Source organism: Eretmochelys imbricata, chromosome 21 (genome assembly GCF_965152235.1).
Source record: "Eretmochelys imbricata isolate rEreImb1 chromosome 21, rEreImb1.hap1, whole genome shotgun sequence".
NCBI classification, from domain to species: Eukaryota; Metazoa; Chordata; order Testudines; family Cheloniidae; genus Eretmochelys; species Eretmochelys imbricata.
In genome coordinates, this window is record NC_135592.1 from 4,732,865 (window position 1) to 4,748,110 (window position 15,246).

A 15,246-nucleotide genomic window follows, 5' to 3' on the forward strand; every position below is an offset into this window, starting at 1 on the left:
GTTGTGCAGTCTCTGTTTTATTTCATTTTTGTTATTTCACACACATACATGGACCTGGACTGGATCAGGTGGGGCAGGGGATACAGGGAGGAGGATAGGGTAAATGGTGTTTTAAAATATAATAAGAGAGTCTGAGCTGCTCAAGTTCTCTGAAATGACACCGTCACCTTGAGGAATATGTATAAAATAAACTTGCCAGATTTTAAAGGTATGATGTCATGAAAAAGTATTCAAAAGTGTACCCCTCACAAAGTCATCACATGGACATAGTTACCTACTCCCAGTGGTATCTGAGATACCACCAGGCTCCTGTGTCCTTGCCTAGAAGGCAACATCACCACCAGTGCAAGCTGTTGGAATGATGACCCAGCAGATGTAGTTAGTACTTAGAACAAGAAAGCAAAGGTTTGTTCAGCCCCGGGTGCCCAATCTGATTATCATAAAGGCAGCCTTCCACCTCCCTCTCTCAAATAGCCACTCTCCTACCCTTTCCCCTGGACAAGGGGCTGCTCAACTGGAGTTAAACCCTTCCTCACCGGAGACGAAGTCCTGCCCCTCACACCCTTTCCTGTGTGGCCACGTGTGGCAAATGCTGCTTTTTTAATGGTGTCTGCAATGTATTATATCTAATTGCTCTGCAAATAATCCAGTGAAGGGGGGGTCTACTAAGGAGAGACAGAGAAGTGTTAGAAGCTGCTTCCTTTGGACATCACCGGCTTCTCTTCCCTTCTTTTCAGATTCAACGTTCCGGTACACAGGCAGCCCAGACAGCCTCCGCTCCAGAGCACCCATGATCACCCCTGACCTGGAGAGTGGAGTGAAAGTCTGGCATCTAGTCAAAAACCATGACCATGGAGACCAGAAGGAGGGCGACCGGGGCAGTAAGATGGTGTCTGAGATCTACCTGACTAGACTTCTAGCTACAAAGGTAATCACTATGCACCAGAGTCTGGCTGGAAAATGTATAAATAGGTCTGCAAAGACACAGTGCTCAGCCCCTGTCTCAAGCCTTCAGTGTCCATGAATGCAGCTTTGCGACCTGTCTGTGAATTGGACATTATCCCCATTTACACAGGGGGAGCGGGGGTGCAGAGAGGGTACGCGTGCCTGGAGTTACGGAACAATTCAATGGCAGAGCCAGAAATAGACCCCTGGTTTCCTGGCAATCGCTCCTAAACTTCTAGATGCTCCATCCTTTCACTAGCACTACATGCCACTAAAAATTGAAAGAAAGCCACCATGTCTGTAAATGTCTGTCTTTACCCATCTCCTCAGCCTCGGGTATCTGCAATCCTTTTGTAGTGCCCTCAGCAATGGTTATAGCACAGATTGCATTTCAGAAGCAAAAGAAAAGGTGCTTAACATTAAGAATAAAACCAATGTGCCTCAGAAGTTCAGCCAGCCCATTCCTATAAGGTTACATATACCTTACGTATTCCTATAGGGTCTATACCTATACCTTTCTGGAGCTGTGCATAGCCTGTGTCACCATCTGGTGTCCCCTCCTGCTGTTGCTGTTTAGCCGAGTGTGCATATATCCCTCCCATCACCCCGTTGGTTGCTGCTCCCATTAGGGTACGCTGCAGAAATTCGTGGATGACTTGTTCGAGACCTTGTTCAGTACTGTGCACCGAGGCAGCGCGCTCCCACTGGCCATAAAATACATGTTCGATTTCCTGGATGAGCAAGCAGATAAGCACGGCATCCACGACACAGATGTGAGGCACACCTGGAAGAGCAATTGGTAAGAGCATGGGGAGTGGGGGTGGACCCTACTGTTGAGCAATTATCCACAACCTGGAAAAGAATGGACTCCTGGGGCTGGGGCTTGGAGCGGGAGGAGGAGGGACGTAGTCTGTGTAATTGGAGGCAGCTCGGAGTGCACATGTGCTTCACCGAATAAACCTGATGCTGCCATAACTCCAGTGATGAGCTGCCAAAATCTGAAGAACCAGTTCCTTCAGTCACTCCGGGTCTTCGGCAGTACGTCCTTCACTCGCTCCGGGTCTTTGGCGGCACTGAGGGACCCGCCGCCGAAGTGCCACCGAAGACTGGGCATGAGTGAAGGACCCGCTGCCGAAGTGCTGCCAAAGGCCTGGAGTGCTGCCGGGAGAGTAAAAAGGGATTCTCAAGGGGAGCCTCCACAGCCAGGAGCTCAGGCGGGCCGGACAGGACGGTCCTGCGGGCCAGAGTTTGCCCAACTCTTTAACAACCGGTTCTAAACCGGCTTCTAAATTTAACAACCAGTTCGCGCAAACCGGTGCGAACAGGCTCCAGCTCACCACTGCATAACTCCCTTCTTTCATTGTTACGGAAGATGCCAGCATACACACCTTTGTGCAAATCTCTGCCCCTTTCCTTCTCTCTGGGAGTCACAAAGCTTGTTCTTTTTCTTTTCAGTGAACTTCTGCATTTTTTGTGCTTGGGGGTGATTGTCACATTCTGGCTGCCGTCAGATATAATGGAAGGAAGCACCCCTGACACAAAGCTTTGCTCATACTCTTCGATCCAAACCTCCAGTACCTGTGCTGTCCCAATTATGGGACCTCCTTGCTGCTGTGACAATGTACTTCAATTCTGACCTGTTGTGATTCAAATCAGGAACCCCCACCACACAGACAGCTCTGCCAGTGCATCTCAGTCCTGACCTGTGCACCAGGTCCCGCTGTTGATCTCAGACCTCAGAGAAGCTACAGGTTATTGACAGTGCAACAAAGAGCTAAATTGGCACTGAGAATTAAGCAAAGTGTTCCTTGCCTTTTCATTTACAACTTTAATCTGTTAAAATCTGGTTATTTTTCTAAGTATGAAGCATCCAGGAAACTGCCTGTTAAATTATTTAGGGGTTATTATAGGATAAACTAATACCACTCCTACAAACCTTTTTCACATCACCACTCAGACAAATGTGGTTTTGGGTGTAAATTCTAGACCCCTCCTTTCATTCCAGGGGTAGGAATTATTAATTGTTGTTTGTACTCCAGTAGTTCCCAGAGGCCTCTGTGTGCACAATAAAATATAGCTCCTTCCCCAAAGAGCTTACAGTCTATATAGACAAGACAGACAAAGGAACTGTGGCAAAGCTGGGAACTGAACAAAGGTATCTTGCATCGCAGTCCAGTTCTTTAGCTCCGAGACTGCCCCTGCCCTCCAATAATGAGAAGAGGCGATTTTGGAAATGGCTGGGTTGTATACAGGCAGGTAGTTAACAGCCATACCTTAGGTGTATGAAATTATCAAAAGGGGAATGCCTGCTAATGCTCAGAGGTGACAGTTCAGTTAGTAGCTCCTCCTTCCCAAATGCTTCGGGAGCCGTGGAGAAGGGAGGAGAGAGCAGATGAGTGGAGCTCACACTTAAATTGTGTACAACTGACACAAACTTCAGCTTGGACTCAATGTTCTCAAAACAATTGGAGCTATTATATCTTTGCCTTTGCTATTATTTTAGGATTAAAAGCTCCGTGGGTTAGAAATTTACCTGGGGTGTGGGGAATCCATAACAAATGGTAGCCCCCTGAAGACTTTTTATTTTTTTTCCACCAGTCCCTCGTGATTTAAAAAGCCTCTAATCATCATGTGTGCAAAAACCGGATTCCCCGCTAAGGCTGTGGGAAGCTAAAAACAATTTAGTGAAAGCTTTAGAAGAAGGAGCTATTAGGATAAAATGTTTGAATCCTGAATAAAATGACAGTTCTTAAAGCTATAAAGGGAAACGGTGTTGAACAACAAAGATTTTTCTACCACAGCCATCAAACCACATGGGTTCTGGCTGCTAATGGGGACCCAGCCATTGTACAGCTTTGCATATGGGAACAAAGGAGGAGTCAGGGCAGAGGTGTAAATTCTAGTTTTCAAACTAATCATTACATTGAGCCTTCACTATGTCTTTACGTTTCCATAGCACTCTCCAAACATTCGTGAATGCTTGCTATGCCCCTAGGAGAGAGCCGAGCATTGTCAGACAGAGGAATAGAGGCACTGAGAGGGGAAGTGGCTTGTCCCAGATATTAACTGGGTCAGCGTTAGGGATGAGAGTATAACTCAGGAGTTCTAGCCCTATGCTCCAGGCCTAGCTCCTTTGAAAAAGGAAAGGGTTAAGTCTCAGACCACATTAGATCTCCTGGGGGAGTCCAGCTGGAAACTATGAGACTTTAGTAACTGGGGTTGTAGACTCAGGTCACCTGTTAGAAGTAGCAGGAGAGCTGGGAAGGGTGCAGGGTGAGATGTTGGGGAAGGCAGGTGTTAAGAACAGGTGGAAGAGGGAAGGCAGTTTAGGCGACTGAGGGGGGTCTGGGAAGTAGCCGGAGAGCTGGTCAGCATGGAAGCAGTTCAGGGCCCTCATACAGAGAGCAGCGATTGGGAGCAAGTGGAGGGTTGAGGCAGTTGACAAGAGACTCTGCTCTGCGATGGCATTGAGCAACTTGTCTGCAGTGCTCCAAGGGTTAAGGCTGAAGCCTTGGTTGTAGCTAGCTGGCTAGCGAGGGAGAGCTGGGACTTGAAAGCTAACAGAAAGCAGCAGCTGGTTTTTGATCCTGCTACAGATCCAAAGGAAAAGGGAAGAATAATTCTCCTTTGATTACCAAGGCCCAGGATTTGGGGGCAGGGGGGGAAGGCAGAGATACCTGATGTGCTCCTTCCAGGGTGATGGGCTGGGAACAGGCCCTCGATTCTGCTCACTGCAGTGGATTGTTAGTGGGGACTCCAGTAGCACCCCTATATCCTCACCAGCTCAGTGCCACACCTTCGCTCTAAAGGACGCTGAGATACAGCACTGACTAACAGACTGCCCTGGACCTCCTCATAAACCCCAGCACCCAATACTGCCAAATGCTGGGGGCTCTACTAAAATGGAGAGCTTCCTCTCTGCCTTACAGTACGGTTCCTGCAGTCCACTTGGCTTCAGCACCCTGGCCTGTCCAGCTGCCACGTGATGTGGTACAAGTCCAAGTCAAATGGCAGCCACTCCAGAGTGGGCAGGGTCAGCAGGGGCTGGGCCAAGGGGTGGCTGGAAAATCAGAGAAGAAAAGTAGTCACTAGCCTGGACCGGATTTGGTAATGAGATGGGCTCAGCTCTGCTTAGGGTACCATTGCGGACTGTGTGGGCCCATTACTGCCACTTAGTGCTTAGAAGGGGCACAGCCCTGAGCAGATCATTGCAGGACCTGAAATACATAGGTAAGAAAGATACCCTCCTGTCTCGAGGGTTTGTGACTTATTTTTATTCCTTTGTTTTCCTGCAGCCTCCCTCTCCGGTTCTGGGTGAACGTAATCAAAAACCCCCAGTTTGTGTTCGATATCCACAAGGGCAGCATCACAGACGCCTGCCTCTCTGTCGTTGCCCAGACTTTCATGGACTCCTGTTCCACCTCAGAACACCGCTTGGGCAAGGACTCCCCCTCCAACAAATTGCTCTATGCCAAGGATATCCCTAGCTACAAGAGCTGGGTAGAAAGGTAGGTCAGCGTGGGAGCATAGTCAGGAGCAGCGGTGGCTGTCTCATTGCACCACCTGGTCAACCATTGTAGTGTGTATGTAACCCATGCCTGCTTGGTGTGGCACTCTGTCCACAGGCACTGACTCCGTGGGTGCTCCGGCCCTGGAGCACCCATGGAAAAAAAATCAGCACCCACTAGCAGCCAAGTTCTGCCCCTCCCCCCGGCGCCTCCTGCCTGCCGGTAGCCCTGCTGGTCAACTCCTTCCTCCCTCCCAGCACCTACCACCCGCCGCGGAACAGCTGTTCGGCGGCATGCAGGAGGCACAGGGAGGGAGGGGGAGGAGCGGGGATGGGGCGTGCTCAGGGGAGGGGGTGGGAAGAGGTGGGGCAGGGGTGAGGGCTTGGAGGAAGGGGTGGAGTGGGGGTGGGCCTGGGATGGAGTGGGGTGTCGAGCACCCCCGGGAATAGAGGAAGTTGACGCCTAGGGCTTTGTCCCGCTGTACTGGCACCTAGACCATCTAGAGATTAATGAGTCTGCTGCAGCCTTAGCTAAGAGGCATGTGGCTTTTAGCGCATGCATTTAGCTCCAGAGGTCCCAGGTTCAATCCCACCTGCTGGGGTTTGTCAGCATTACATGTGCATTGCTGGATCTGCAGCCATAGCATAACGTAGCCTGATTCCATGGTCTAAACGGCATTTGAGCCGATGAGCTCTTGGATGGAAGATGACATGATGCTGGTGACGTTCTTCCTCTGAATCAATGCCAAGCATCATTATTGCCAAGCCCCAATCATGAACCAGGACCTCACTGCACTAGGCGCTGTACAAACACAACAAAAAGATGGTCCCAGTCCCAAAAAGCTTCCAGCCTAAATATAAGATGAGGGGACCAGATGAATACAACAGACAGACAAGGGCAGCACAGGGAGGTGGTGCTGGTCAGTATGATAAGCAGCAGTCACAGTACACCAGCCTTCTGACCACTGTCAGGTGTTGTGTAGGTCTCATGGCAGAGGAGCATTTGCAGGAGGACAATGAGGTGGTTCTGGCAGATGCTTCTATTCATTCCCTCTGAAGCACCTGGCATGACTGCTGTCGGAAGACAGAACTCACGGCTAGCTGGACCATTGGTCTGATCCAATACAGCTGTTCTTGTGTTCTTGTTGGATGGGTATGTCACCTATAGTCTTCCTGGTTTTTGACCACCTATCAGAGGAATGTAGTGAGTAGTAAGCATTTTTTAATGGTAGAGTTTAAACTAAAACGAGAGGTTTCCTCGCTAGTTTTATGCTGACAATGAATGACGAGTGATCCAGTCTGCCTCCCAGTTGGCAGGTTCACGAGCAAACATGGTAGGATGGTTGAAAGGGAGAGAGCGAACAGTACAGTTCAAACACGCATGCTGCTATGGCCGGTGCTGACTTTCAGATTAGATGTGCAACGGAGACCTCAACCATTAAAGATCCCCTAGCACTTTCTTGGAGTCTTAGCCTTGGTGCCTGACCCAGATTGCAGTTCAGATCATTGTCGTCTCCCTCACACAATTCCCCCCTGTAGTTTCACTGGATAAGGTGGTATCCCTCAGTTTCTCCACTAAGCTTCGGTGTAGTTTTTGGATGAAGATTACATAGTATTACTGTGCAAAGTCATAAAGCTTCTCTGTTCTCAGGACCCCAGAAGTTGCTGCATTTCAGTGTGGGGTAAAATGTTTCCTTTGATATGCACAGGGCCAGATTTGCTGTGGCTCCTGCTTGGTTAGGAGCAATCGGGAGGAGAGGCCTTGCTGGCACCTTGCAGAGTTCACAAAGGCCAGATAGAACTGCAGACCCCCGTTCTGGGCAACGAATGCTAGCTGAGACTGAACTCTTGGAGTTTTACATTCAGGAGGCTTTGGCATCCCTGCTGCGCACACGGGGCCCTTCCTTGCCAATATGTTTTTCATTTGTCTCTCACCTTTCATTCCCCAGGTATTATGCAGACATTGCAAAGCTCCCAGCCATCAGTGACCAGGATATGAATGCCTACCTCGCGGAGCAGTCGCGCCTACATGCCATTGAGTTCAACATGCTGAGCGCGCTCAATGAGATCTACTCTTACGTCAGCAAGTACAGTGAAGAGGTGAGCAGGCCCCATCCCTTGTGAGGCCATGCCCCCACCCCCGGGCCACAGGATACATGGCAATCCTGCCACCAAGTCACCTTAGACAGATAGAGTCTGTTGGGAGGCGGCTCTGGGTGTAAGTGAGATATGGAACCTTTCACCTCTAGGTCGGCAGTTCAGTTCCACTCTGGCTTGGTAGTGACTGAAAGTCACCCTGGACAGGTGGTTAGCCCCAGTCCTGTTCCTGGCATGGTTAGGCTTCTCCACATAGCACAGTTGGCTTCCTGGCTGGCAGTCTCAGAAGGGAGGCCAAAGACTGAATGGGGCCTGGAGGCCAATTCCCCCGCTCAGAGCTGGTTAGTGGGCAGCATGGTTGAAGAGCATGGTTGAAGCTTTCACTGCTGCTATCAATGCTGTATCTGTGCTGTGCATCAATAGGCGGCTTTAGTCTCCAGAGCTCCCGGTGCAGCACATCCCATCAGAACCAACCCCTTGAAGCATTGTGTGGGCAGCTCTGAATTCCTGATCCTGGGTGCACCCTCGGTGCAGCCCATTTCTAAATGCAGGGAAAAATCGTCCTGCCCCAGCGAACCCCCTCACAAATCCCAGTGTCCTCAGGGAACTTCTAGTATGGCACAAACTTTGTGTCACAGCAAAGCTGGCAGCATGGGCTCCTTTAATGCATGCATCACTTGAAACCAAGTTCTCGCCATCTGTTCCACCCCTTCATTTTCATTGTGAGAAGAACCTGTTTTGCAATTACATCCATTAAAAGGAAGATTTTTGTCATTTAATTGCATGTCTGCATTTATGATACAATGCCACAGCTATCTTCCGATTAGGGACTAAAATCTCATAACTTTCATGCTAAATGAGACTGGCAATGCAGAGTCAAAGGCACAAGAGCACGGGAATGATTGCAGTGTGATGGTCTAGTATGCAGCAAACAGTCCAACAAATAAATCAGCATGGCTGGGAATAGAAGAGCACTCAGTGCTTTGTTTGTCTTGGTTAGTTAAGTTTCTTTGAAGGAACAAAACTAAGAGGAGGGACTGACAGCAACAGGCCAGCCTCAGCCTTCCAAGTGTGGAGAGCATTCAGATTGGGGAGTGACCCATAAGCCGTAGGTGGCCCTCCCAACTCCTGGGCAAGGCTTGCCAGACCTGTACTGGACCAGCGGCATTAACCTAGCCTGCCCCAAGTACTTCTGTTTTACCAGCTTCACAAACCACTACTGCCATGTTGCCCAGGGAAGGGAGTTCAGTACACTGGACCCATCCTAAGTATCTTTCCTGCATGTCATCATTAACCCTTGGAGTCCATCTCTGAGTATTTTTCTCTCTCTCTTTATTTATTCCCCTCCCCCGCCCCTTCTTTCTTTTTCTCTCCTTTCTGGGATGTTTACATGAATCATGTTTGTTTTGCACCAGATCATCGGGGCTCTCGAGCAGGACGAGCAGGCGCGCAGGCAGCGCTTGGCATACAAAGTAGAACAGCTTATCTGTGCCATGTCTATTGAGAGCTGAAGAAAGGAGATGGTGCTCCTAGGACCAGGAGAAGGAACTAGTTACTACAAAGGCTCTTGGGAATGAAGAGTATGAACAAGCAAGGAAGGTACTGGACCCATAGAAATACTGAAACATCCTCTGGGGGAAGCAGGGATTGGCCCAGATAGTAAGTTCAAAATCATTTAGATTCCAGTTTGAAAGGACAGCAAGAAGGACAGTGCATCTCAAAGCAAAATAGGATCAAGCTGGAGTAATTCTTCAAGTCATATGTGTGGAAGGAAGGAACCTGAGAAGTCTGGATGCCTCCGTGACTGCTACTTTGCATGAAAATAATTTGATATATATTAGGAAATAATGAAAACTGTATTTAAAGGGTTTAAAAAAAGAGGGAAAGAAAAAAATTAAAGCAACCACAGTGGCCACACAGATAATTCCTCCAACAAAATTCAGTTCCAAATTCTCTCTCTCTCTTACTCATCAGTTTCCTGTGGTGTGTGGCTCAGACATTCTGCGAATAGACTCCTATGCTAATCCGAAAAATTGGAAAATTAAATTATTCCTGTTCCTGGGAACTTTTAAAAAATATGAGCACAAGTTTGCACCAAACCTTTTTACACAAAGGAAGATAATAGTTTAGCTGGAAATAAATCCAGTGGCACCAGAAAGAACTTTACCTGAATTACAGAACCATCAGATCATCTAACCTGTTTGTCTTGAAATCCAGCTTTATCTATGTATTTATATAGTGTCAATATATATATATTATATATATATATTTTTAAATCCCACTTACTGTTGAATGATGGTGGGTCTGATTTTAAACATTTTTCTCTTTTATTTCCATTCCATTTCAACACACAGCTCCACCCAGGTGTAAAGATTCTGTGGTATTTTTGTTTGCTTCACTCGTGTTCCTGAAGAATGTTCTGCCCTTCGTGGCATTTGAAACTAAGGAAGTCACGTACAGTTTAAACTGAAATTGGTGCACTGTAGGTTTCTGCAGGTGCAGTTTAAGCAAAACCAACGGCTGATCTTGCACAGTCAAGCAGAGCTGGGCTGAGACTGACTCAGCTGCTTGGGCTGTTAGCTGACTCATGTTGTTTTGTTCCAGCCACGATGTAATTTCTTGTAGTAAAAAAAAAAACAAAAGCTAAAAACAATGTTTACAGCAAGTGATACTTGAAAAGCGCAGACATAGTGAGATAACATATTTATTGCTTTTCTGTTTGAGACACGCTCATACTTACGCATAAGATCAGGACAGGCTCCAATTACATTTTTCCCTTGGCACATGCAAGGTCACCCGAAGGTAAAGCATAGGGACTTTTATTCCTGTTGGGGAGAGGGAGAATCTTTACTCAAGGCGAGAAAAAGTCCAAAACGACGCACTCCAAGTGCCGGCCAACATTGTCGTCTTTGTCTCTGTATCTCATTGTTAGGTTCAGTTTCGAACTGGCCATAGCAGCCCATCTTGTCAAGGACAGTGAAAGGCAAATGTTTGTGAGTGCTATTCCTTTAAAAGAAACCAAAGCTTTCCTGTCCCTTTAAAGCGTGCCAAGAGGCGGATGGAATGCTGTAAATATTTCTCTCTGTAATAAATATTGATATTTGTGCAGATTGCGGTGCGGGAGGATGAGGTGATTAGACCTAATGGAAATAGAAGTATCGACCATATGAGTCGTGGTGGTTGCAGCAAAATAACTACCAGAGTTTGTTTAATGGAATCAAAACCAGACTTGAAAATGCCCAGCCTTAAGTCTTCTTGCAGAGAGGCAGAGTGTGCTGTGTGATCCCAAGCTAGTTGTGTCATCTCGCTATGACTCTTTCGCCATCCCTGAAATGGAGAGAGTACTATAGTACATTAGCTATAATGGAAGTTTAAAGGAAGTTTGTGGTATGAAACAGCCTGTCCCTTTAGGGCAAGGCCCTGACAGTCTTGGCCCTGTTCTCAGCTCCTTTGTGGGTAAAGCTTCAGATCTCACAATGGTATTTTCTTTGTACTGCAGGCAAACCTGACTCCAGGTTTGGTTGGTGGGGAGGCACTGAGTTTGCCTTAGATGAAATGATTCCACATCCATTTCAGTGCTTCTCTTCCTGCACAGGGCCAAACTTTGTTCGGTGTTATGAGTCTCTAGCCTGCTTTGTTTCAAGGGTTTTGACATCAGAACAGAAGATGGCATTTCTGGAATTTCTGTGTCTGGTGCTACTGTTTAAATAATTCCATTTAATCTTCTGCTCGTGAGCAGTAGCCTGAGCCATCAAAGAGCCCACTCCAAGGGGTAGCAAAGTGCTAACCAAATGCCTTTCCACTTTGAAAGCCTTTATTAAAAAACTCTATACAAGAGTCCCAGCTTCTCAGCAGGCTTGCCTCTGCTGGGACCTTGCTCCTTAGCACCAAAATGCTATGACAGAGAGATGTGGAGGGCATGTTGCCTGTTTCGTCCTATAGAGAGTGGGTAAGGGGATCTCCCAGTGCTTAAAGTGAAACAGGAGAAATCAGAACAGGAAAACTGCTGAAGCCTTTGTAGCGTCCAGCTATATTAAGAATTCCCTGTAGCTACATTAGGAACTGTTATGACAAACAAGCATTTTAAGTAAAATAGGCACAGCCCTGCTGCTAATGGGAAACATTGTAGGCAGAAGGAGAAAAGGGAAATGTGTGTGACTAACACACAATTTTGAATGTTTAGGATGCAAATCTTTTCCTGATGCTCTGGCATAAAAGGGACCTTGCATGCAGCCGTTCTCCTCCTATGCGGATGGAAACCTTCCTCTCCCCAGTGTGCAACGCCTGTCCTGTGCAATCTAAACACCCAGACAACACAACTCCACTTAAAGAATATATTCTATTGCTAATAAACATTTTAAATGGATTTTTACCAAAACTCTCACTGCATTCTATACATGTAACAATTTGGCTGGGAATGTTGTTTAAGGATTAGAATAGAGAGCCTGAGACTCAGGATTTCTGGGTTCTGTTCTTGCCTGTTGCTGACTCACAGAGTGACCTTGGACATGTCGCTTAGGTCCAAGTGTTCAGCATTAGCTACTGGTTTGGGATGCCTCCGTTTTTGTCGCCCTGCATGAGACGCACATGAAGAGTCTGATTTGCCAGAAACGCTAAGTGCCCACAACTCCAAAAGCAGTGAAGGGAAGTCGGTCTGTGCGCTGCTCGGGTGCCCTCCCAAATTCAGGAACTTGACAAGGGGTAAAACATCTTTAAGAGTCATTCCTGTCACACTGATTATTTTTTTAGCCTGCAGCTAGAGCATTTCCCCATTAACAGCAGCAGCAGCAGGGTTGTGTTTTCCCCCTGTCGCTGGCAGTTCTCCTTTCAGCTTCCAGTGCTCTCAGTATTCTCCTGTCAGGAGGACTCAGTTCAGCAGTCTAAATGAAACAAAAACAGAATGACTTGAATGAGCTGGGACGTCCGGAGGAAACTCAATGGTGACTGCACTCTGGAGAAAAGACATAAAAAACGTTCAGAGAATAAATAACCAACATCAAAGATGCATCAAAAATACAGCAAAGCTTCAGTCCTCATATTTCAGTATTCCATTGTACCATAAACCTTAAGCCAATAATACAGAGAGCTGTGATGTTGTATATAGTTACTTGCTAGATAAAGCTTGGTGAACAGTCTGATCTGTATATTGAATGTGTCTTCAGTGAAAACTTGATCCCCACCCTAAGTACCCTTCAGACTTTAACCCTTTGTCCCAGGCTTGTCTGGATCAGCAGGTGAGAGGCGCAGGGCTAATGTATGTGGTAGCAAAAGGGCCCCACAATGTTAATGTGGACAGGGGCAGATTTTTTAGATTAGATACTTGTTGGGGGAATCATTCGAGTTAAAAATGTAAAGCTATGCACTGAAGTTTCTAAAGGCAACTCTATTTGGAAGCCACTGGGCTGAATAACCCAAAATGCAAAATCTAAATTTAGGCTGGTCAGGCTAGTTTTAAAAGGGGGGACGTTTTTAAAATTGTGAAGGCTTTGAACGTTTTTCTCTCTGTTTAAAAGGCTTCACAGAAGGGAAACATCACTGTTCAATTTCTAGTAAGCGACAGTGCAAGGAACTCCCTTCTGCAAAGGACATGGTTACCTCTCACCTTCATAAAGGCTCCCATTTGAAAGAAAGACCTTGATTTTTTTTTTCTTGCCTCTCAAAAATCTCCCCTTTCCAACGTTCCTGTTCTAGTTCGAGGCAATGTGACAAGCCAAGTAGTACAGAAATAGATAGTAAGCATTGCTTCCCAATTATGTTAAGGAGAAACATTTTATACCAAGCTTTCGTAAGCTCTCTACAATCCTTTGTGATCCCCTCAATGTTTTATTGTACCTGCTGGCAATGGCTCAGATCTGGGGGGACATTGTGATGACAGCTTGGGAATAATCTTCAGAAAGAGGGTTTTCCTTCAGCAGGTCCAGGTTCCATTGCACACGCATATCTTGCTGCTGCATCAGCAGTAGGTGAGTGGCTAATGCACCTGAGTATCATGTGTTCTGCCCCGGTTAGTAACAAACACAGACTGGAGCAAACTGCTAAACAAGCAGCCCCTCACCTTGCGTGGCTGTCTGAGACTCGTCACTTTGGGGGCTTTACATGAAACAAATCAGGCCACAATTCAAACGACACCATTTGTTTTGACTGTTGTTAACACTGAAGTTGTCTCTGTGTTTATCTTTTTCAGTCTAAAGATTCCCATTTGCCTTTGTGTTATCCAGCCGCCGCCCCCCCACAATGGGCAAGTAACTCAGATTGGCAGATTCCAATAAAGCACCCAAAAGTTGGGACACTTCTCTGAACTCTCCAGGCCTCTTAGGTCTGCAAAATCAAACCAGAAATCTCCTGAGCAGGCTTTCTTCTGAGATTTCTAGCACTTCCTGCTGCAGAAGGGCTAGGGAAATGATGAAAACAGCCTCTCCTGTCGTATTTTTGTCATTTCCAATCTCAGACAGTATATGGATGTGCATATCAGGGAAGCCATCAAAAAGTAAATAAGCATCGTACCATAATAGTGACTGTGCCATGCTATTTCTTATACTCAAAATGTACTACAGCAAGATCCCCCTATGGTACCATGGAGAGTGCTCATTTGTTAATGGCTCCTTCTGCAGGGACACTGATATGGAAAATGGGTTTAGGGGGTGAGCAGGGAATGGGAACCAAACTTTCCTGAACCTCAAAAAAGGATTGGCTTGAGTTTTCAGATAAAGATTTGCTGCGGGTGGAAGGGCTTCTTATTTTGTTTGACCCATCCCTTAAAAATAAATGCATACCAGTCACAAGGCAAGCTGTCACAGATAATAAATTGAACTGCGTACTTTGCCCACCCCACACAACCGTAACCTTTCCCTAGCTTTTCCCCTCTTCCCCTTATATTTGACACACTGGAGTTCTGTATTATATTTTTTTTTAAAGATGGTTGTCTGGTTTTTGTTGTTTTTACAAGTGTTGTGGAAAAAAATGTAAGAAAGTTTAAGTATTTAAAAATGTTCCAAGGAAAAAAGGTTTTTTGTTATTCTAATATATGATTGTGTACCTATTGTAAATATGAAACACTCCTATTTTGCAAGCCAAGGACTCACTTTGTACTGTTGTTATATATAAATAAAGTTTACTGGATAAAAAAAAAATCCTAAGTGGATCCTTATTTTCTAGCATGGAGTGTGTGGGATTCATTGTATGTGCTGAGAATACTTGAGAGAAATATTTACTTGCTACATCGCACCAGTAATAAATCAGTAAGCGGAGATCCCAAATGAAATATTTTAATGTCAGATTTATTTCCATAGCATGCCAAGGGCTTGGAAGCCACAAGGCTGGACAAGAAGGTAAAACATTGCCCCCTAGCTTCAAACATGCAAAAGACACTTTTGGGTCTATGATTAATGGAGGAGAGGGGAGAATATTTTATCCAGTAATAAGTGAAGTAAATCAAGCTGTTTTCCTTGTTATTGGAGCGGGAGTGGGAGTGGGAGTGGGGAGGGAGGACACAGGGTAACAACTTGCTGAAGAATCTCTCCTTTTATCTTTATCCTAAAGAGCCAAAAAACACAGAAGATCAAGATAACCTGGAATGGCTGCTCTTCATCAAGAGCAGATGAAAGAGAATGGTGAAGGGAAACACAACCACGAGTGTTTTCTGAAATAACTCCCTATGGCTGGATGCTTTATATCTGCTTGAGATGAGACAATTTATC

At 46.3% G+C, this 15,246-nt stretch overlaps 1 protein-coding gene across 1 annotated transcript in view; it reads left to right on the top strand.

The window, feature by feature from the left end:
* PLXNA2 (plexin A2) overlaps positions 1-14,679 on the top strand; it is a 283,288-nt gene extending 268,609 nt beyond the window's left edge. The window contains exons 27-31 of the mRNA XM_077839199.1: positions 738-928; positions 1,575-1,744; positions 5,241-5,453; positions 7,402-7,552; positions 8,965-14,679. Coding sequence (XP_077695325.1) covers positions 738-928; positions 1,575-1,744; positions 5,241-5,453; positions 7,402-7,552; positions 8,965-9,060 — 821 coding nt within the window. The 3' untranslated portion in view covers positions 9,061-14,679. The remainder of the gene's footprint in view (positions 1-737; positions 929-1,574; positions 1,745-5,240; positions 5,454-7,401; positions 7,553-8,964) is intronic.
* The last annotated feature ends 567 nt before the right edge of the window (positions 14,680-15,246 follow it).